The sequence below is a fragment of the Monomorium pharaonis genome, unplaced genomic scaffold (genome assembly GCF_013373865.1).
Source record: "Monomorium pharaonis isolate MP-MQ-018 unplaced genomic scaffold, ASM1337386v2 scaffold_361, whole genome shotgun sequence".
Classification (NCBI taxonomy): Eukaryota; Metazoa; Arthropoda; class Insecta; order Hymenoptera; family Formicidae; genus Monomorium; species Monomorium pharaonis.
The window spans coordinates 1-22,794 of NW_023415650.1; the positions used below are offsets into that span (position 1 = coordinate 1).

At 30.6% G+C, this 22,794-nt stretch overlaps 1 protein-coding gene and 3 pseudogenes across 1 annotated transcript; 2 read left to right on the forward strand and 2 right to left on the reverse strand.

Annotated features, from left to right (window-relative positions):
* Window positions 1-1,621: 1,621 nt before the first annotated feature.
* Window positions 1,622-2,127, reverse strand: LOC118648293 (annotated as a pseudogene).
* A 442-nt stretch (window positions 2,128-2,569) lies between these two features.
* On the forward strand, window positions 2,570-3,451 carry LOC118648294 (annotated as a pseudogene).
* Window positions 3,452-7,912: 4,461 nt separating this feature from the next.
* Window positions 7,913-17,144, forward strand: LOC118644215 (lipopolysaccharide-induced tumor necrosis factor-alpha factor homolog). The gene is made up of 4 exons (XM_036294631.1): window positions 7,913-9,645; window positions 12,874-13,038; window positions 13,253-13,523; window positions 13,819-17,144. The coding sequence occupies exons 2-4, from the start codon at window positions 12,879-12,881 to the stop codon at window positions 13,919-13,921; spliced, it is 534 nt and encodes a 177-aa protein (XP_036150524.1). The 5' UTR covers window positions 7,913-9,645; window positions 12,874-12,878; the 3' UTR covers window positions 13,922-17,144.
* Window positions 17,145-18,113: 969 nt separating this feature from the next.
* LOC118648296 lies at window positions 18,114-21,665 on the reverse strand (annotated as a pseudogene).
* Between the last annotated feature and the right edge of the window lie 1,129 nt (window positions 21,666-22,794).

Sequence of the window (22,794 nt, forward strand, 5' to 3'; positions counted from 1 at the left end):
TATTTAGCATAGTCATAGAAGTGATTGATATGCAAGGTAGTACGCATTAAGATTGTACTGGTTATTTATTTGTAATTGTCATAGTCCATTTTTAAAAACAGATAAGTGTGGAAGACTGTTATTACAAAAGTTCTTCATATATTATCTATAACTAATAAAAAGAAAAACACCATGGCTTTTACAAAAAGAGGTCCAATATTACTGAGAGAGTGAGTGTATACACTTCAAATCTAAACCTAAACCACCTCATCTCTCCACTCCAAAACTAATAGACTTTAAATTAATGATTGTCAATATGGAATGTATATAGGTCATGAGATAGTTGCCATATCGTCCCAGCTTTCTCAGTTGGCCACAGTCAAGAAGAAGTCATGATAGAGCTATTGAAACCATAAAAACCTCTCTTCATTTTTGGTTTCATTTTTTTTTTCTTTTAGTGAGTTTATAATTGGTAGTTATTATTTTGTTTGGGCCACGAATAGAATACACGCATTTGATACACAAGTATAGGGCTAACATCTAGCAGCACACTATGCACAGCATATATTGTAAATATAGGGAACACGCAAGAAATGTCATAATGTCGATTCCCAGTCAGAGAGCTAGAGAATTAAATATGGATGTAATAAGATGAGGCGATAAAGATGCCAACGTTTTCCCTCCACCAGTTCAGACTACCAGATCCTTGGAGAATTCAACTTACGTCACGGTATCTTATTAAAGGTGGATCATCATAAGCTTCGAAGTCTGATTCAACCTTATGTAGATTAGTGATAGGACGATATATTATATCTATACAAGATACAGATATCAATAATTTCCACTATACATAGACAGACTGCAACGTTACCTTCTGTTTTGTTTTCTAGCTGCAGTCTTTTTTAATTGTGTGACTATGTCGGATAGTGGACTAGTGGAATCCTACCAAGAATCCGAAATACCAGCCTGGTGCTTCACGTTTTAATATCGATTAGACTGAACCGAGCACTTCCGAGAAGGAAAAAGCCTTTGTATTATATTTAAGTATAATTTTCCTCAGAAAGAAGTTAAACTTAATTAAGGAACTCTTATAAGAGCATTGAATTAGAGCTAATGCCAATTAGTTGCACCAATTTTTGATGAGAATTTCTGAGAAAAACCTGGTATAAAATGATAATAACTTTTTAAAATTAAATAATCACTGAGTATGAGTATCATAGCCATCAAGTGGCCGACAACCAAACTAAAATGCGTGGTAACTATGCTCAACAACCAATCAGAATTGGTTTGAATGAAATATTTTTATATATTAAAAAATATATTCAATGTATATTTAATAAATTGTGTATCGAAATGTGCAAGAAAAAGGTTTCTTTATAAAATAAAAATTTTGGAGAGATATTTTACACAGTAGATAATTACATTTTCCTGAAATATTTGACACATTTCTATATTATAATAATGAGTGATGAATTATACAATCAGATAAAATTGGTTTGTATTACAGTATAATCTAATAAAATTATATAATAGTGCAAAATTATATAAATGCAAAGAATGTTATGCTTTCATAATAAAAATTCTGTAGAAAACATTTTTTACATAAGAATTACAATATTAATATTTTATTGATATTGAGACATTTCTAAATTACAATAGTAAGGAAGATATATTACACGAATCTGGATGCAATCGCTATTAGTTTAGTATAATCTGCTCCTTAGTATGAGTCTTCCCTTTCATTTTCGTTCGGAGTATATGTGGAATGGGCACATGTATTCTTGTACCTAGAGGCGTCCCATTCATCTATGAGCACCAGATGTTGCTGTCAAATCTGGGAACTTTAGGAGCCTGTTTTTGCTCAATCCAACTAGAATACCTTTTTTCTTTTCACCTTTTATAGCGACTAAAATTCTATCTCCTAAATAAATCATACAACATTGTTCCAGTTAATATAGTCCTGTAGAATAAGAATTTTCACATAATCTTTTTTTTGTACTCACCAATGTATCCCACCCCAACTTTGTTTTAACGTGTATGCATCGTGGTGGTTACCTCCTCTCATAGCTAACCTTTCCTATTTCGCTGTTGTCCCACTACTCTCAATCGACTTAATTTAATTATGTGATTTACAGGAGTTGATGTAGAAAGTTCCTACTTATAACATTAATACCGTAGAAGGTAACAGCATTATCGATTTAATCGCCCTTAATAAGGTACAATCTGAAATAATTAAATAAAAATAAATAAAAGAACATAAACTGTTTAATATATTACAACACAACATAACCTTCTTTTTAGCGGAAAGGAGATTAACAACATTACAAATAATAATTGAACGAATTACTTTTTCTCCAGGTTATATTTCTAATAAACTTACCGGAGAGTAAAAACTCTTTCTTTGCTACAATGTTAATTTGAAGTCAATTCGTAACCTTTAATCACGACGTCTCTTCCAGGATTATAGAATTCGACTTGACTCGACTGCTCGACTCGCTCGGACTCGCGTCGAATTCTACTGTAACCTCAATCTTTTATCTTACCTATAACATAACCTGAAGCTACCAACGGTAAACGAGTGTGACAAGAAACGGGAGTTACGGGAGTTTTGTTGTTATCATGAACAAGATACACCGTCTCGAGAAAGCGTTAACGCATTTGCGATCTCTAGGTGTTCTGAGAGTGAATTTCTTGTCCACGAAACGTTTCAGTACGAACAAGGATTCAGAAGGGCAGACCAATGAGTCACGTTCGTTCGTGGAGCCCGGTATTGAGAAGACCGTAACGCAAACGAAAGAAAACACAGAACAATCGGAATCTGAGGCAAAATTGAGCGGCTTTGCGCAAAGTTACGAAAAGTTCTCGCACATTGACGATAAAAAACCAGAAACGCCACGGACGTTCGCTTTCTTAATTCGGAACTCAAGTTTGTCGATGTAAGTGTCTCTTTTTCGCAGTGCGCATAACATACGTAGAGTATGTAAACTGCTCTTTATTAAATACATAATTTTACTTTAGTTAGGCGACCCGGAAGGAAAAGTCGTAACTGGTGAGATATTTCATGTAGTTGGCGATGAACTTGTACATCGATTTGGATGGAAGTTCCATTGCGTTTGTCAGAGACCTGTCAAGAATGGACAGTACGTTTTCCTCCTAAATTTTCTTTTTAAAAAATATTTTATGTGTTAATGACATATGCTGTGTTTTGTATACTAATGAAATGATATTGTTTACAATAATATTCTTTTATATTCTTTACTTAGATATTATGTGAGAGGATCTAAGGTTCGATTAAGGGTAAAGGATTTGGAATGTCCTCCAAGTTCTTAGGCGCTGTCACAGATATAACTCTTCTGGAAGCTGATTGCACTTTAAATTGGCTTAATATCGTCACCATTACAAATGGCAGAACAAAACCGAGACAAATGACCAGAAGAGTGATAATACAGGACCCTCAATAACATTAATTTTTTTATATAATAGTTGTAATTAACATTTTCTGACCTTATATTGATTAGAATTGTGTAGTAAAATTTTTTCTAATTATAGATTGTAAAATTTTATTCATGATACAAAGAAGCATTATTACATTTAACATCGGTTCTACTAAGTTGATTGTATAGTAAAGACTTGATTACTATGATTTTATTTAATATCTATATTTCTGAGCACATAATTTTTAAATACATATTTCTTAAATTATTATAATTTTCCATTTATTACAACTAATGTTAAAAAAAAATGTGGCCATAGTTTTTGCAAAAAGATAGTCAATGTTAGTGATTGAGTGGGTGCAATATACCTCAAACATCTAAATCTGAACCACCTCGTCTCCAGCTCAATTAACTAATATTGCAAGATTGTTGCATTAGGAAACTGTTTTTAGATTTTATTGTAAGATACAGCCCATCATACGAACATGCACATATAGGACATAATCGGATATGAGAATGTCTTAATAAGGATGTTTGATGAATATTTTGGGCTGCATGGGATATATAAATCACTATTGCCAATTCTATTATTGATGCATACCTATATATATATGAAATGTGACTGTGACATTTAGAGAAACCTTAGTTGGGAAAGTTTTTACAAGTTGGGAACAGTTTCCTTTTATTTTTTTTTTTATTTTTTTAGTGTTGAATTGTTTTTTGTTTCTGATCGTATTATGTACAATTGTTTTGTATTATATGCCTGCGTTCCGATATTCTGCCAGTACTGAAAATTTATAGTTTACGGTCACATACACTGTAGAATTTCAGTACTGGCAGTGAATATCGGAATGCAGCCTATACAAATTTATTTTTTTTTTACAATTGATTAGTTTTTATTAATTTTTATGTACAAATTTCGTATATATACAAATGCGTTGTGGAATGTGCATTTGGTAAATCCAAGTGCAGGGTTAAACCATATGAACAATCACTATAGATAATTTAATATCACATAATGAATGGGAGGAGCCGGAGCAATGGAATAAGATCGAGATGAGATAAGATGGTAAGATGAAAATGTTTTCCTCATCAGCATCAGACTATCAGGTCCTGACTAGGACCTGGAGACTAGTCTCTGTCTTATGTTTATATATAAATTAAATCGAAAACAAGCACTAGTGAGAAAGGAAAGATATTTGTGTGCTGTCTGTTTTATCGATATTTTTTTAAAAAACTGATCTTTTAATTATGGCTTTATAGAATCGCAAACTTACAAAATGAAAAAAATTTGAAATACAGATGTGTGTATGGCATATATATACATATATAAGAATATTACACATCATATATGGGTGCAATGACGATATATGTTTCCAAATTACAAAAAGTATTATATATATAAGGTCCCGAACAAGGGGTCGAACGTCGTGTAATTATTAATTGTTTAATAAACTGGCCAGTCGGGTCGACGTAAAGAGAATTTACTTAATTTATTTATTCACTGGCGAAATATCTTCCAATCTTTATATATATTATAGTTCTTTTTTGCTGCATTACTGGCACTGGTGCAGTAAGTTAGATGAGAGAAAAAAATATATTTATCTCACTTTAATTATTTGTTGCATCAGTGCAGCGTGCAGCAAAAAAAAAACAGACTTTATATGTTGCGATTGGTAAGTGCGTGTCCTACGTTATCAAAGATGAAAAGTTCTGGAATCTAAAACTCGTCGTGTTCGCGAGAGGTCAGGTCTCGCGCAAGTCGTCGTTCTGACAGGGTTGCCAGGTCTGGCGCAATTGCGCCAATGTGGCTCCTTGATAGGTCAAAATGGCGCACAAAATTTAAAATTTGGCGCTTGGCGCAATTGTGGCTCCATAAAAATAAAATTTGGCGTAATTATGGCTCCTAAGGGCTCCAGCAGATGTCAGCGCGACGACGTCGCGTATAGAGACTCTGTAATCAGAGACTGGCCCTGTGATGCGATTTCAAGCCCGGGCACGCTCACGCACACATCGCACTCCCCCTATCCGTGAGGCACGCGCGCTCGGCTGCGATCGGCGTGAGCCGTCGCGCACTCGGCTACGTTCGCGGCTTCTGAGTTTGTCCCCTTTCTCCTCTGCCTCTCTCCCCCATCTAACGTTTTCTGACTTCGAGCTCCGAGGCGATCGCCGGGTCTAATCGCTTTTTCAGACTATGTTTTATCGCGCGGGCGCCGCCGGCTCTCCGCGATTTATTTATGATCGGCGCATAATTGTAAAAATAAATATGTACAATTTAATCAATATTTTTTTGTTATTCCATGTAAATTAATTTAAAATAAATGTTAAATATATCTTATGGTAATTAAATTAATTATTTAATTATTTAATTAAGTAACGTGCGAAGATTTAAAAAACTTTTTTTCTTCGGTAATTTTACAAACTTTGATAATTCACAAAATTAATATTGGATAAGTTAATATATTTTTTACACTAAATCAAGTTCAAGCTAATAGCATATAAATTAATTTCTTAAATTAAAAGTTGTGAAATAAACGAAAAACTGACTTAGTTGAAAGTTAAGTGTTAACTCAATTCACGTTAATTTAAAAACTTAATTTTGCTAAACGTTATTTATATTTATATTAAAATTAGAAAGTCATAGTTTGTTTAAACTAGATTATCAAAACAATTATAATTAGATTAGATCATAAAATATATTCAACAGACAATACAAAATAAGCGAAAAAAGAATCAATTAACACCGTAAAAAATAAGTAACAATAAGCAATAGGACATAACAAACAATAAGCAATAGGAAATCCACTCTTTGCCAGAGACGTGGATAGAATCGAGGCTTATAAATACAATTTTATTTCTAAAGTAGTAGCTCTTAAATTTTTAAAATAAGACAAAATATGTATGACATGAATGTGTACAAAAAAGCTGTGTTGTGTTTCTATAGACATTTTTTATATAAACACATAACTAAATGTGACAGAGACCCATTTCTGGCATCACTAAGGTAAAGTAAGTAATAAATAAAGAAAAGACTTTTGCTCGAACAATTCGAACATGATAAATAAAAAACTTGACAATCGCGCATGCATTAATAATTATAATTTTTATAATTTCTAGTTTGCTTTTTTTGTGCGACGCTTAATAATAATAAAATACGTTTTAAATCATGTTCCTTTAGTTTTTTGTCAATGTCCTTTTTCTTATAAAAATGTAGAAAATTGTTAAATAGTTATATTTTATAAATATTTTACTAAATAGTAAAAATTAATAATAAAGTTAAAAAGCTAATGACTTTTAACTTTATTAATTATAAATTTTAATTTTTAATTTTAACTAAATATTTTTGAAATATATAAACTTGTTAATTTTTTCCCAAGTTTTAAAAATTTATTATGTAAAAGAAAAAATTATGAAAGAAAAAATACTTTAACTTAATTCAGTTTAAAAAAATATATTAACTTACCTAATATTAATTTTGTGAACCCGAGAAAAAATGTTTCATATAAAAACATATAAATATATATAAAATATGTCCATATATATTTATATTAGCTTCCTTTCTTTTCTAAAATTTCTGTTGATATAAAAAATAATAGTTATACTGAAAAGATAGAAACTAATTAAAAAATAATTTTCGCATTGCTTCTTTTAAGAAAGCTAAGTATAAAAAATTGTCCATATATTCCGAAATATATATGATTATATATAAACAATTTTTCATACTTAGCTTTTTTAAAAGAAGCAATGCAAAAATTATTATTTTAATTAGTTTCTATCTTTTCAGTATGACTATTATCTTTTATATCAAACAGAAATTTTACAAAAGAAAGGAAACTGATATAAACATCCCGATCAAAAATTTTTCATGTAAAAGTATGTAAAAATCTGTAGAATTATGTATCAAAAATGTCCATGCAAAATTTTACATTGTATATTTTTATTTAATTTTACATATTTTTATGTAATTTTATATAATTTTGATATAATTTTATAGATTTATACATACTTTTGTATAAAAAAATTTTTTGCCGGGAAAAAATTGCTAATTTACAATTATAGATGATTACATATCATTATACATAACTATATATAATTACATATGAATAATTCTTTCTCAATAAAAAATGTTTCATGTAAAAGTATGTATAAATTTATAGAATTATATCAGAATTATATAAAAGTATATAAAATTATGTAAAATTATGTAAAATTATATAAAAATATACAATATAAAATTTTGCATGGACATTTTTGATACATAATTCTACAGATTTTTATATATTTTTACATGAAAAATTTTTGATCGGGATATATAGACATCTTTTATATAAGTACATATATTCATATATGTTTTTATATGAAACATTTTTTTCCCGAGAAGTTATCGAAGTTTGTAAAATTACCGAAGAAAAAAGTTTTTTTAAATCTTTGCACGTTTTACTTAATTAAATAATTAAATAATTAATTTAATTAACCATAAGATATATTTAACATTTTATTTGTAAATTCAATTTACATGGAATAACAAAGAAATATTGATTAAATTGTACATATTTATTTTTACAATTATGCGCCGATCATAAAATAATCGCGAGAGCCGGCGGCGCCCGCGCGATAAACATATTCTGAAAAAGCATTAGACGCCGGCGATCGCCTCGGAGCTCGAAGTCAGAAAACGTTAGATGGGGGAAGAGGCAGAGGAGAAAGGGACAAACTCAGCCGCGAACGTAGCCGAGTGCGCGACGGCTCACGCCGATCGCAGCCGAGCGCGCGTGCCTCACGGATAGGGGGAGTGCGATGTGTGCGTGAGCGTGCCCGGGCTTGAAATCGCATCACAGGACTGGCCATCATCAGGGGGCCACTTTTAATTGGTCCGACTGCCACCAGACGACGCAACGATTTTGTAATACAGAGTTCTTTTATATTTAAGTTTTTCTAAGTTCTTTTTCAGTAATTAGAGCCACCGCACAAGCTTTTCGTAACACGATTTATTTACAGGTATGCAACTTTTAAACCCAAAAATCTGCCTTTCTAACACTACCAGACCAAAATTTTGTGATCTTCCCTTTATTGATATATTTATTAATGCAAATGATTTGAGTACAGCTGAAGTTGAATACAATTCATTAATTAATGTTAACTGGAATTTTTTATACGGAAATAATATATTTGAAAGTAGTTTTAGTTTTTGGCCTATTGTAGCACAACATAAGAATGCTGGAAATTTTTTAGCTTTTAATACAATAGCACAATATGTTTTGAAAATTCTAACTTTGCCAATGTCAAATGCAGCGGTCGAAAGGGTCTTTAGTGTTATGAATGCATCAAAGGACAAAATGAGAAACAGAATGGCAACTGAAATGTTAAATGCACTACTCATGATTAAGTCACATTGTTATGCAAACCAATTTTGTTGTAGAAATTTTGTTTGCACACAGCAAATGTTGGAAAACTTTAATAATAAACATATGTATTTATGTAAAAACACAAATGCGTTTGAAGATGAGCAATATAAAGAAGATATGTATATCGTAGAGGCTGTGAATGAAGATAATAATGTTGACAAAACTACAAACTTTTGTAGTTCAAAATAAATTATAGAATATGCTACAGAATAAGATGCATGATTAAAATATACTTTTATAGAGAAATAAAATCTCGTTTTCTTTTCTTCGCACATTCGCATTCTTGTCAATTAAAAAATATCGATTTAACTGTAATACTACTACCTAACTAATTAACTTTATTCAGTTTTTTTAGATAACATAATAGAAGTACACAAAATAATAGAATATTTACGATTAAAATCTTTTTAGTTCCATGAAATGAGTATTGTTAAAAATCTGTCCTGTAATATGCTTTTAAAATGTTTTCAAACGTTTTGGTGCAAAAATGTTGCCAGGACTGGCGCAATGTGGCGCATTCGGTTGCCAGGACTGGCGCATTGATGTATCTAAAACCTGGCAACCCTGCGTTCTGATGATCCGATCGTGATACACAACGGTTTTTCTTCGCGTGTTTGGCCGCGCGTTTTCCTTTCGCTCTCATGCTACGCAAGAAATAACGCACGGGTGACAACGTATCTGCCGACAGTTTTGTCGTAACGCGCGCACTTGGCGTTCGGTTTGTCGCCTGGCTATCGTGTCTCACGCCCAACCGAGTCGAGGGACGATAACCTAATTCGTCGACGATTACGTGGACGGTTGCTTAATTTGCCCGTAGGACACACACGGTGAGTAACGTCACTGTCTGGCATCTTGTCTCCTTTTTTTTAATGAGCGCGACCAGGCGTTTCATCACGATGGACTCTTGTTCCCTTTTGCTTGTAACTCATTACATATCGCTTTGTCCGCGATGTTTAACACGCGCGAATCGTATTCTGCGTCAATTTTTCGAAGGAACTGCATGCATCGAATATTCACGTGAATTATTTTCGAGTATCATATATCTATACGTGTACGTTCGTAATTGAGATTTTATCTGTCAGCAAGTTGTTTTTTATCCCTAATCAAAATTTATTTTATACGAGTATGACGTAAATTTGTGTGCTTGTTTCGTTAATTTTTATGAAAAAAAGAGTTTGAAAGACTCAACTCTTTTGACGTCAAATTTCTGGATGACTTACAAATAACCATTAATGATTCAGATAATCGTTAGCACAAAAAATGAGCTCATTTATCATTTAAATTTAATTTTTCCTTCATAAAACACAAAATTATTTGTAATATATGTGTATAGTTTACTGTCAATTATTTTTTAATTTTTGTAGGATTTTCTTATGATATTTGAAATCATAATGTACTTGAAATATTTTAGACATATTGCAGTGTTATAAAAATTTTATATATATTGCAGTGTTATAAAAAATTAAGAAAAGCTTGATAAAAGTGATAACAGGTAAGAGAAATAAAAAAAATTTTATAAAAGCTTTAATTATTTATATTTATTTATAATTAAGCGTTCGACAATAAGTAGGGGAAAATTAAAAAATTGACTTCAGATAACAAAATAGAACGGAAATCAAAACTAATAAAATTGTGATTAAGATTTTGTTTTTTAATTATAAACGTTTAAATATTTATGTTTCTGCCACTTTTTTGCATGAATATTTAAACATTCAGAATTACAAATTCAAGAGTAATACATTTTCAATGCAGGTTTTGTTTTTAAATTATAATATTTAAATATTTACGTGCACTTTAGGACTTTTTGTACTGAATATTGAAATATTTATAATTAAAAACAAAGCTTTAATCGCAATTTTGTTATTCTTGATTTTTGTCTTATTTTATCTATAAATTGTTTCTTAAATTTTCTATCACCGTACCCTATGCATAACACCTCTCTCTTATCTCTTTTATCACTTTTATCAAATTTAATTAATGTTTTATAATAACTATATATATATATATATATATATAATACTGATTAAATATAATATATAATTTTTAAAATAAATTATTTAAAGAAAATTTAGTAGTAAAAGAATATAGAAATAACATTAATACTTTACAGCATTTTTTAAAGAAAAATATTTAAATAAATAAATATAAATAGATAAGTCGTATAATCATATAATTTTGCGTTATGATTTCTTATTTGAAAACAAGTAGTGATAATTCGAGATAACTTTTATTATATCCGCATTACTCATAGTTTATTGTTCTCTTCTTATCCGATCAGAAACGAGTATGTAATAGAAGCTCCGGAGAAATCACGACAACGCGGAAACATTTCAAGGAAATCTATCTGTAACATACTAATGTGTAATAAACTTATGTTTCGTCTCGTATACGCTTGCATTCGCTATCAATTAAAAACATGTTACAATTTCATGGAAGCTTCTCTTAAAATCCAACTCTTTATTCGTTAATGGTCTGTATAGTTTTCCATTTCCTAGCGGAAGCACTGAATAACACGGAAACGGAGATTGAAACAATTCATTTCACTTGGCAAAAGTATGATATACGAGAAAAAGAATCATTTTTTTGTGAGAGATTTCTCTCATGATTATTTTCTAAAATAATTATACATAAATATAAGAAAACTATTTGAAATTTTGCGTTAACATTATTTAATTAAATAAGATGTTATATATTATAGAATTATCACATTTCCAATTACTAGAAGATCTATTTTCGTCAATAGTCAATTTGTTTTAAGATTGAAAAATGTTATGGATAAAACAACGGGAAAACTCTTTATGTAACGTAGTCAATTCTCATATTAATGTAGATCACATTCGTTTAAACGCAAAACCATAAATGCATTCACGCTTTTGTATAACATATTAATTTTAAAATAAAATATCGTAAATTGTTCAAAGTACAATATAATATTACGAGGCACTAGCATGCACTCGGGATTCTGAGCTTTCTACGTACAGCTCCGCTGGCAAATATATATCGTGTCTCTGTTACTTAACATCCGCCCAACTTTCTATTCGCGCGCCAGTACATAAATGTGTGCTCATTCGTTATTTACGTTTAAATGTTATTGCGAGTCTTCTTACATGCCGTGTACATACTTACGTGGCCTTTCATCTTAAGATCCCACACTTTTCCGTGTTTCCTAGATCTTTTTATATGCACTACATACACAGATAGTTTATTGATGTAATATGTCTAAATCCTGGAAATTGAGCATAAAGTATCTTTTCTCTTGGTTTTGAAAGTTTGTTGAAGCTTAGATTTTTTGCTGTAAAGATAAATAATAAAAATGTTATTTTTTTAACATTTAAGAATATTTATAACATTACATTAGTTTTATACGAAGAAATTTATTAGTCTTTGATAATACATCTCTTTATCACTATCATAATAGTATTACAATAATTATTACATACGTACGCTTTATTTTACGCGATAGTTTAACCTTGTGATATTGTGTTGCATAAATACATTTGTAAGATTGATGATAATGTACCGCGAAATTGTATTATTTCCTCATTTATAAATCTTCTAAGAAACTTGCTTGAACGTATTAATATTAATTTTATAAGCGCAGGGGGGAGATGTATTTTGTGCAAAAAAATTACGATTACGACAATTCTGCGTCGATTTTTTATGGATAAAGTCATAAATTTGTTTAGTTTTGCTTGCGTGGCATTTTATTGCAAACAAAAATGTTAACAAAAACAAAGTATATTAATATAATTTGTATGCAAAGAAGTAGATAGTTCGATTATTCCTCATTTATTATAATTATGTGAAAAATGAATCATGAAATTATAAAACTAAAACATATAAGTTGAAAGATTGTTATTTATATTTATATAAATTATTTACTATAACAAAGAAAAAATATAGAATGTGAGAGGAAATATATCTCTGAAAAATTTGAGAATATTTTTTATGTTACAAAGACAAATAATTTATTTAGTTTTTATATTTCAATATATATTATTATCTTTGAATATAAAATATTGTTATTGATTGTAACTTTCTCTTTTTGTTTTTAGGAAAAATGGAGAAGAACATAGGTCTTCATGCGGCTCAACCTTCGGCTCCTCTACCAACGGCTCCGCCGTCTTACGAGGAAGCCATAGCTAACACAGGAGGAGCACCACCAGTTCTTCCCACACCATACCCCTTGGGAAACACGCCAATACAAATGCCTATGCCATGTACGTGATATCTTGATATATAAAAGGAATTTGATTGAAAATTGAAAAATATTATTTGCAAATTTGTAAATGTTGTGTATATATATTTTTATTTATTTCTTTTATAATAGATTATAACAAAAATTATGATTGATTTTTTATTTGTTGATTTTTGATGATAAAAAAACTATGTATATAGGAGAATAAATCTTATATAAATCTTATTCAATTTTAGACAGTCAGCCGCCAAATCAAACAACAATGCCTACACCGTCAGTTTACCCGGGCTCGAGCCAATCAACATCACAACCGCGGAGTTTCAACGCGGAGTTGAATTCCGTACCGCAGACGGAAGTACGGGTCATTCAACAACACGTAGTGTATACTCTCGGGCCAAACGCAGTAAAAATGACCTGTCCGACATGTCACGCCGATATCAAAACTACCACAATATCGGATCATCAACCGAGCGCTCACATTTGCTGCATTGTACTTTGCTTACTTGGGTGAGTCAAGAAACTTGCATTACATATTTGTAATTTGCATTTATTTTAAATTTCACATATTAATTATATCTTTTAATGAAGTTTTTTTTATTACTTAACTATTGAAATGTAAAGCGATTTTTAATTGATAATTATCAATTTGCATCATTTTTTACAAAATATTGCATATTGTTGCGTAAAAAATTGTATTTGTGACAAAATATTATGTAAATGCGATGCAAAATGATTTTGTTAATTGTCAATGTTCTTATAAATAGCTTTAATTTTAGATAAATTTGATATTCTCTTATTTCAGATGCTGCCTCTGTTCATGCCTGCCATACTGTATGAATGCTTTCATGAGCGTTCATCACTTCTGTCCAAACTGCAAAAATTATATTGGCACGTGGAAAGGTTGATTTTAAAATTACAAGTGCGAATTACATTTAGATTCCAGCCTCCCGTGTATCGAGATGCTTTACAAATTTATAAAGAGCTGATCGATATCCCTTCGCTTATCACACAGGACAGGAAAGAAGAATCGTTAAGAGTGTAAGTTACATATTCTTACGTGATTCTTCAAACTTAAAAAGATCATTGCATTATAATACGCGAATAAAAATTTATCGAAGTCAAGTTCTGTTTAATCTAACATGTGTGAAATTTAGAAGATATAGATGAGTATATGAACTCTAGATTGTGACAGATAAAAGTGACATTGATTATGAATATCACAGACTTTTATATAATAATACTAGATATTTATATTTTATATTTTAAAACATGCAATTGTAAGGCAAGAAGTGATACAAAGTGTGATTTATAAGGAAAGAATTACAAATATATTTCGCAAAGGCAGACCTAATATACGAAGAAAATAATCCTTTTCTATTTTTCTAAATTCTTTTTTTATTATCTTATTGCAAAGAAATTTATAAAAAATATTAGTTAATTGCGTTCTGCATATTCATGTGACTTTACTTTTTGCCTTTCCAGAACATAATAAAATTCTCATTAAATTATTTAGTTTTTTAAATAAAAATGTTAGAATTATATACAATAAAAATAAAATATATTAATATTTTAGTTGTATATAAAATTAATATTTTTTAATATTTAAATTTACGTGATTTTATAATGAGATTTACTTAAATAGGAATTTTATTTGAAACATTATCATTAACATAGTACTAATCTAGTATATTATATAGAAGTCTTTTGTGCTTTTAGATTTTCATTGTAAAATAAAAATTATATATGCGATGTCATCGTTGGAAAGTTGGAGACGAGAATACTTTTGGACACTTTTATTGTTTTACGTTATTTAAATTTGAATTATTCAAATTTGATCTCGAATATTTTAGGTGTTACAATATAATGTTGTAATTATACTATTTTATAATAGTATATTAGTATACTATTTTATATAGTAATTTTATATGCTTAATGAATTCAATTATATTATGATATTCATAAGTATAAACAAAGTAGACGAAATAATGATAACTATGAAAGCCGTTTTATTTCGTGTCCAAAATATTATTCTCGTGTATTTTTATTTTTATATTATACCAAATATATAACTTGGAAGAATAGTATTTACAAAGAATATAAACTAGTTTTCTTCCTATGAAACTTGATATGCGGCAGCATAAGTATATATCTAAGCGTGCCTCCGCGAATTTAGCCGAATATATATCATATAAGCGCATTATAAAAAAATAACATATATTTTTTACAATGAAAGAAGGTTTACAAACCTCTAGCATGATAAGGGCATATAAGTTACATTTAATTTTTTATTTAAAAAATTATTTATATTTATGCAAAGAAAATAAAACTGATAAGCATTAGGGCAGCAGAAGAGAAATCTTTTAAAAGTGACTTTCGTGTCTTGCGGCATCGTAATCTGATGTGTTCCATACTTTCTTTATCCCAAGTCAGATTAAGAAGTATAATCTTGAATAATATAATTTCTCGGTGTTAGACCGAACTTTCTCTGGTTTATATCATTTAAGTTTCAATAACTGTTTCATCATGTGGTATCAATAGATTCACGAGCATTTAAACTTTTCCATCTTGTATTCTGATATTTTATATTAAAATTTTTCTAGCAGGTTTCCACATTTCACTGAAAAATTACTTTTTAATTTTTACTAAAAAATTAATATGCAATTCAAATTTCATATTAGTTATTAATTTAATATACGATTTTATTATTTAATTTGTTTTTAACAGTATATTTAGACAGTACAATAGAGACTGGAGAGATATATTTACTGTAGGTAAATTTATAATAGCATAGTCTTATTGAAACGTCAAGAATTGTGATGGATGCATTTGTCGATTATAAGTTTCGAATTTTAAAATCCACAATAAGTTAGATAAGTGAAACAGATTGACCTGTGCATTATTGTTCTTACTTTCTTACATATATCATGACATAATTTTGCCTGTATATTAACCTAGATAGCCAAACAGATAACATTCCACAACGAGTGAGTTTGATGAACAGTTCAAGAGATATAACGCAGTATTTCTCAATCATTTAAATTTATTTTATATTCATCTTTTATTTTTCTAAATTTTTATAGCTATAGAAAAAGAATCTATTTTTTCAAGCAGTATTAAATTAGTATTACAGTTTAGTATTATAGGATAACATCAAGCTTCCAATAAAAGATTTTATGATATACTTGTTCATTTTTTTAAAGATTACTTTTGAGCGATAGCATTTTACAAATATCAAAATGAGCAATGCTTTATTAATTGAGAAACACTGCTTTGATGAAATTCACAAACCAATATATATATGTGCGTGTGTGCGTGTGTGCGTGCGTGCGTGCGTGCGTGCGTGTGTGCGTGTGCGTGCGTGCGTGCGTGCGTGCGTGTGCGTGCGTGCGTGCGTGCGTGCGTGCGTGCGTGCGTGCGTGCGTGTGTGTGTGTGTGTGTGTGTGTGTGTGTGTGTGTGTGTGTGTGTGTGTGTGTGTGTGTGTGTGTGTAATCATATTTTTTATATCTATTTCTCTGTTATCCCTATATCAATGACTGTTAATAAAAGTTTTGTTACTTGGTTAAATGATTAGCAATTAACAACCAATAGCAGTAACTATTAGACACAATCACAGATAAATAAATTAATTTTATACTATGTTCTTATTTACCATGTTCAACCAACTATTTTTTAAAGTTCAAGATTTATTCACCAAATAATGTTTATTTTTATTTTGTACAGTTTCAAAGAAACAAAATCTTATAATTTTAAATAAATTATGCAAATAATAACATTGGGGTTTTATATGACGTAGTTTTAAAATACATTATATGTTTTTCTATAATTACGATGTATTTTAATTTTATTTAATTACTATTAAATGGTAGCTTAGGTCCATTTTATTATTCATTGCGATTTATTAAATGTACGACATTTGTTAAGAATATGTCTTCAATGGTGCCAGAATGTAGTAAATAGCACAGTATAAGTAAATAACTATTAATCATTATTCTAAGACATTTGTTTATTTAGCATGTCTTCTACGAAGAATCTTTTTTAATTTGAAGAAATGTAGTACTGGAAAACACCTGAGAATGTTTGGCAGTGAAAAATTAAAGCTTTGCAGAGAAATGCCAAAATAATAAAAACGAAGTAATTTTTTGTTCCTCTTTCCTCATTGAAGTAATTGATGTTTTTAAATCCTTTTACTCTATATAATCAATTCTCGTGCTTCTTCTCTCTTTCTAAATTTTGTTTTTTTACACACATACACACACACACACGCGCGCGCGCGCGCACATCTTGAGTCTGATCTTGTATGGATTGGAACAACTCAGGGAGCCTTATTGTTCCAAAAGAACCTGGTTTCTAGTATCTTTGTGTAATTATTATTATGATTATTGTCCTCAATTTTTATTTGTTCATGTAACTTGTTTTTAGTCACTTTTTGATGAATTCCTTTTAAAACACTTTTAAAACGTAAAACTCGATATTTTTAAAGTTCTTCTATCGCTGAACATTTTTTGCTAGTGCAATTCTAATATAAATTAGAAGTTGAACGTTCTGATATGTCAGTGCGTTCTAGGCTTTTAATTATATAATAAAATAATTAGACTGAAAGCATTTGATTTCTAAAGATTTATATTAAATTTTTGTTAAATAATTATAACAATTAAAATCATGATGTTTGTCAATTTGCTATGTTTGATGAAATAATGATTTTTATTAATTTAAAGATTTTAATTTTTCGTATATTTTTTAATATTACCTATCCTGTAATATTTTCTGCGTTTGCTCTATCTTTCACTATAATTCCCGATAATTTTTTAAAATAATATATAATATATTTAATTAATATATAATAAACTATAATTTATCTCATAAACAAATATATTATTTCAAATTCAGGCACTAACAATAAGATATTAAACTAGTCTTAAACGTGAAAATATATTTTGTTCTATCTACTTTATGTTTATTTCACACGTATTATCGCAAGTATTGTATCATACTTTTGTATAATATATGAAATAATAAAACATATATTCAGTTGTAAACGTGTTCGTATTTCCAGGTTAAGATATATTATCTTATTTAATAAAGAAAAGATTTAATTAACTTTTGATTTTTTAATTTTTATTTTGGCTTTCAATGCGTACATCGGTATATCGAACAAAGTGTGTATGTGTGTGTATATATATATGTGTGTACACACACACACACACACACACACACACACACACACACACGTATGTATATGTATATGCGTATTCTCGTAATGAAAAAAGTTCAGTTATAATTTATCGAAAAACTACGCTACATATATGAATTGATTGCTCTTCGGGAAGATATTAATTGGAGCATGAAAGTCCTATATATAGATTTTAATGTGCGAATAAGATACCACTGTTATATATCGTCTGTGTAACCAACGTTACCAAAAGTTTTACAAATGATATCTATCGTGAAGTCTTCTGTTGTAACATTGCAAACATCAATAGACGTCATCATTATCAAAGAACGAGTCGCACACTATTTGCGCGTATAATAGTAGATACAAATACAAATTGTTTCGGGAATATAATCGTGTTGTAATCGTCGCTCACGAGGCAAGCCAGCGAATTGTCTGTTTCAGAATTAAATCACGTTTTCATCATTAGGCCAGTTCCTAGAACCGAATATATATACTAATGTTGTAGTTATATTCGGTTTTAAAATTCTCCATATATACGTCTTAAAATTTAAGACTATAATTTATCTAGATATAATTTGAATGTCGAGTACGAATTATAATATATATAATGAACGATTGCGAACTGCATTTCGCGTTTGGAAATGGTTCTTCGGTTCCATGGTCATGACCTATCACAACTTGCTATACTCGGAAAGACAGTTCGCCGCTTCCCTTTCATGCTGATAATAGAAACACATCGCGCGTGCTCGAACGAATACGCTTATACGATATTCTTCAGCAACTCCTGACCAGGTGGCAGAAATTGCTGTTGAGCAACAGAGGAATATTCCATATCAATCGGTTTCGTGTCGTCATAGAGTGCCGGTGCTTCGCATAGGATAGTGAAGGTTCCAACTATTGAAGCTATCGTGAACATCCACAGAAACAGACGATCGAGAACCATCGCGACGAAACCCCAATCTTGATCTTCCTGCAATCACATAATGGAAAACATAGTACAGATTATACAAAATGATATATTTTAACGAGCATTCGGAATGTATATATTTATTAAAGAGAGCAAAATAATTTTGAATATTTTTTTCTTTTATTATGGAATTGTTCCTCAATCATTCATACATATCGTTTTTATTCGTAATAATATTTTTGTATCTTCAGAAACAATAGAAATTATTAAATGTCTCTCTTTTAAAATAATTTCTTTGGGATTCTTGCATTATAATTATTTTTTGGTTCTTTCTTTTATTTGTGTTATTGGATTTCTAAAAGAGAATGTACCGCATTAAATTCATCCTGGCGTTGTATGTGGTGCTGGATGAACATGACATTGTGCAAAGCCTTTTCCAGCTCGAAAGGGTATTTTTCTTTGGCGTTACATCGCTCAACGACTCGTCAAGACCAGACATGACTGTTGGGAGTCCATTATATCCTAAACTACCGACTAAAAATCGGTTATGAGCAGTTGTTCTATGTAAACCGTTGCAACCTAAAATGCCGATAATTACATATAATCATTTCCTTGTCATTTATAATATATAAAATTATATAAACATGTTTTACGTGTGTTGATATTTTTTTATAATATTGCACGGATGTTAATTTTGATTGATTAGAGGTATAAAATGGATAAATATTAATTAAAGTTAAAATTAAAATTGAAATTAAAATAATCAGTGCGTATGAGCAATAATTAAAGATCTGTTAACCTATTTAAAGAGATTATACCGTCGATTCGTTGATGACGGGCAGAATCCGGCGAAGATATTATCGATGATTGCGCCGCAGCCGCGATAGCAGCGTTAAACTTGCTTTTCTTTGCTGATTTTCCTCTTCCATGTATTTTATGCGCGGCAAGATCATTGAGAAGATCGTCGGGTACCCTCATCAAAAGTAGCTTTGGCAATCTTCTGATGAAGATTCTTCTCACCCAAGGTGCCATTCTATGAGTGCTCGGTTTGCGATAGTGCACATTCAGAATAATGATCGTTATCACGACCGACAGTCCGACTAGGATCATCGTGAAAAGTAGATACTTGCCGAGCAACGGTAGCGCCAGCGACGTGGATGGTATAATCTCGGATATTAGTAAGAAGAACATGGTCTGCGATAGCAAGATATTAATGCAGAGAGCGATCTTCTCTCCAGAATCGGCCGGCAAGTAAAAGGCAAGAACCGACAGATAAGAAATGCTGACGCACGGCACTATAAGATTCACCGTGTAGAACAGCGTTTTTCGACGTAAAGTTATGTTGAAGAAAATGTCGGGATAGGGCTCGAGACAACACGGGTAGTATTTTTGTGACGTTCTGCCGGAACACCCAATATATCCATTCCACACTTGGATAATATTCTCGCAGGTCGATACCTACTTCGACCTTGTCACCCCACATTTTGATTAATGTGCTTTAAGTCGATCTGAAGAAGATATTTTTAAGTGGGAGAGAGTGTAACACATTAGAGTAGACATGATCTTTTAATTAATTATGCTTTGTCTTTAAAGATAACAAATTATACTTTGTATTATATTAAGACAATTGATTTACTTACTTGGAAACCATCGTACGTCCATGAGCCGAATTTCATGAAACAGGTTTGCTGATCGAAGGGAAAGTATCTAACGTCTATTTCGCAAGAGGATTTAAAAATTGCCGGAGGGGTCCAAAGCACTTTGCCGGTGTAGTGCAAAATGGCTTTAGTCATAGTCGTCACACCGTATTCCCCGTCCGCACTGAAAATAAGGCTCGTTATTTCGAGGCGTTATAAATTTTTTAAATTTATAATTTACAATATTTGGAGGAAGAATCAATAAAACTAGAAACGCAATTTGCAGTACATCATGCGCAGCGTGCTTATATTTTCTCATCGCGATAATTCGTAAAAGCGATACTACGATATCACGCAGCATCACGTACTTGTTATAAAGTACAATGTCGGGCAGCCATATATGCTCGCTGGGCACGTAGAGTTCAGTGACACCACCGTATTCGAAGGATCCCACTGGAATTTATGGTCCCTGCCATTCCTGAAATAATTCAACTTTGGTCATATGTTGATCTTTTCATTTGCAGTTAAAATTTTTTTTTTACAACAACTTACATGCTCTAACCAGACGTTCGTCGTTAAGATTTGATCTTTTAAATTCTGCAAATGTCAGGTTTGTTAAAAAAAGTTGTACCAGTTGTACCGATGCAATTTACATACGTATTGCATATCAATTTATTATGATAATTTTTTATTATAGCATAATTATATTATTGCATAAAATATATATGTTACGTACAAGGTCTATTAACTGTGAGAGACGGAGTCCTAATTTTACGATAACAGTATCAGTATTATTAGACACAGGTCGTATCAGTCGATTATAATTTGAGAGCAAATCATCGTAAAGTCTTTTAGCGTCTGGATTGCTGTAGCAGATTCCCACAGAAAGAATCAGGATGATTAAGGAGAAAATCATTTTGTCTTGCGATTTAAACGTGCGTGATTAGACAAGGCTCATCGAAAACATCCTGTACAGAAATATTAATAAACCGAACATGGCTTTTTTTAAGAAAGGATATTCTATAAATTGACATAAAATTGTTCCTTATTCAGAAAGCAAATAAAATAAGGAATAAAAATTTTCTTATAATATTATAGTAATAGAAGTTATTCTACATTTGATTCGTTTTTATTCAATTATTGTTTATACTGTTTTCGTAATTCTCCCAACTAAAAGCTACTTTTAATTTAATTTAATTAATACTTATAATACTATTTCGATAGCCAAGCTTTGCGAGTTGTTAGTTGTAGAATTATGAACCTGTTGCATTAAGCATACCCGTTTGTCCGTATTAATTTTTACAAGAAGTATATCAAATATTGAGAGATTAATATGTAAAGTGAAATTTGCAAGATTATTGACATCGGATTTATACTTGTATATAATTTTGCGTCCTAAAGTATTCGAGTAGCACAATTTTTTTCTGCTAGAATCATTGTACAGATAACATAAATTAACGTAACTCACGGATATATTAATTGTATAAAATTGTATGTATTGTATAAATACATTTACAAATAATGTAAGTTTAAAAAATACATTATTTCTATAAAATAATATCTAAAATATTATACTGTTATTTTTCACAACATTTGAACATAAACAATCGTTTCTATATGTAATTATTGTCGCTTTTACACTATAATTATCCATAGGAAAGTATTCTGAAATGAAAACTGTATTTCGAAAACCGTTCATTGCGTCTATATTTTTACAACTTATCAATTTCACCGAGCAACTATAGATATATTTACGAGTATCGAAGTCGGCATCTATACATGTATCGAACGTAATCTAAAAATTGTGGCATACTTGCGCTTCGGCCTCCACGGTTTCCTCGTACTCGTTCTCTAAATTACGACGCTTTTATCCCGTGCCCTTCTTGTGTATCATAATCTGCCGTAAATCTGGGATATGTTCGATCTCTAGCGCGCGTTTATCAGTCGACGGTATTCCAGGCGGACTTCAATCCGGCTTTCATTACTCGTGCGGACCGTTCCGCTCGCGAAACGCCGGAAGAACGTCGAGCAGAAATGACATTGTGTACAGCCGCTGGACC

Bases quoted from the DNA above. Each gene is read 5' to 3' on its own strand.
- LOC118644215 (XM_036294631.1), top strand. From the start codon at position 12,879: ATGGAGAAGAACATAGGTCTTCATGCGGCTCAACCTTCGGCTCCTCTA. The intron at 13,039-13,252 runs GTACGTGATATC...ATTCAATTTTAG, and splicing joins AATACAAATGCCTATGCCAT to ACAGTCAGCCGCCAAATCAA. The intron at 13,524-13,818 runs GTGAGTCAAGAA...CTCTTATTTCAG, and splicing joins ATTGTACTTTGCTTACTTGG to ATGCTGCCTCTGTTCATGCC.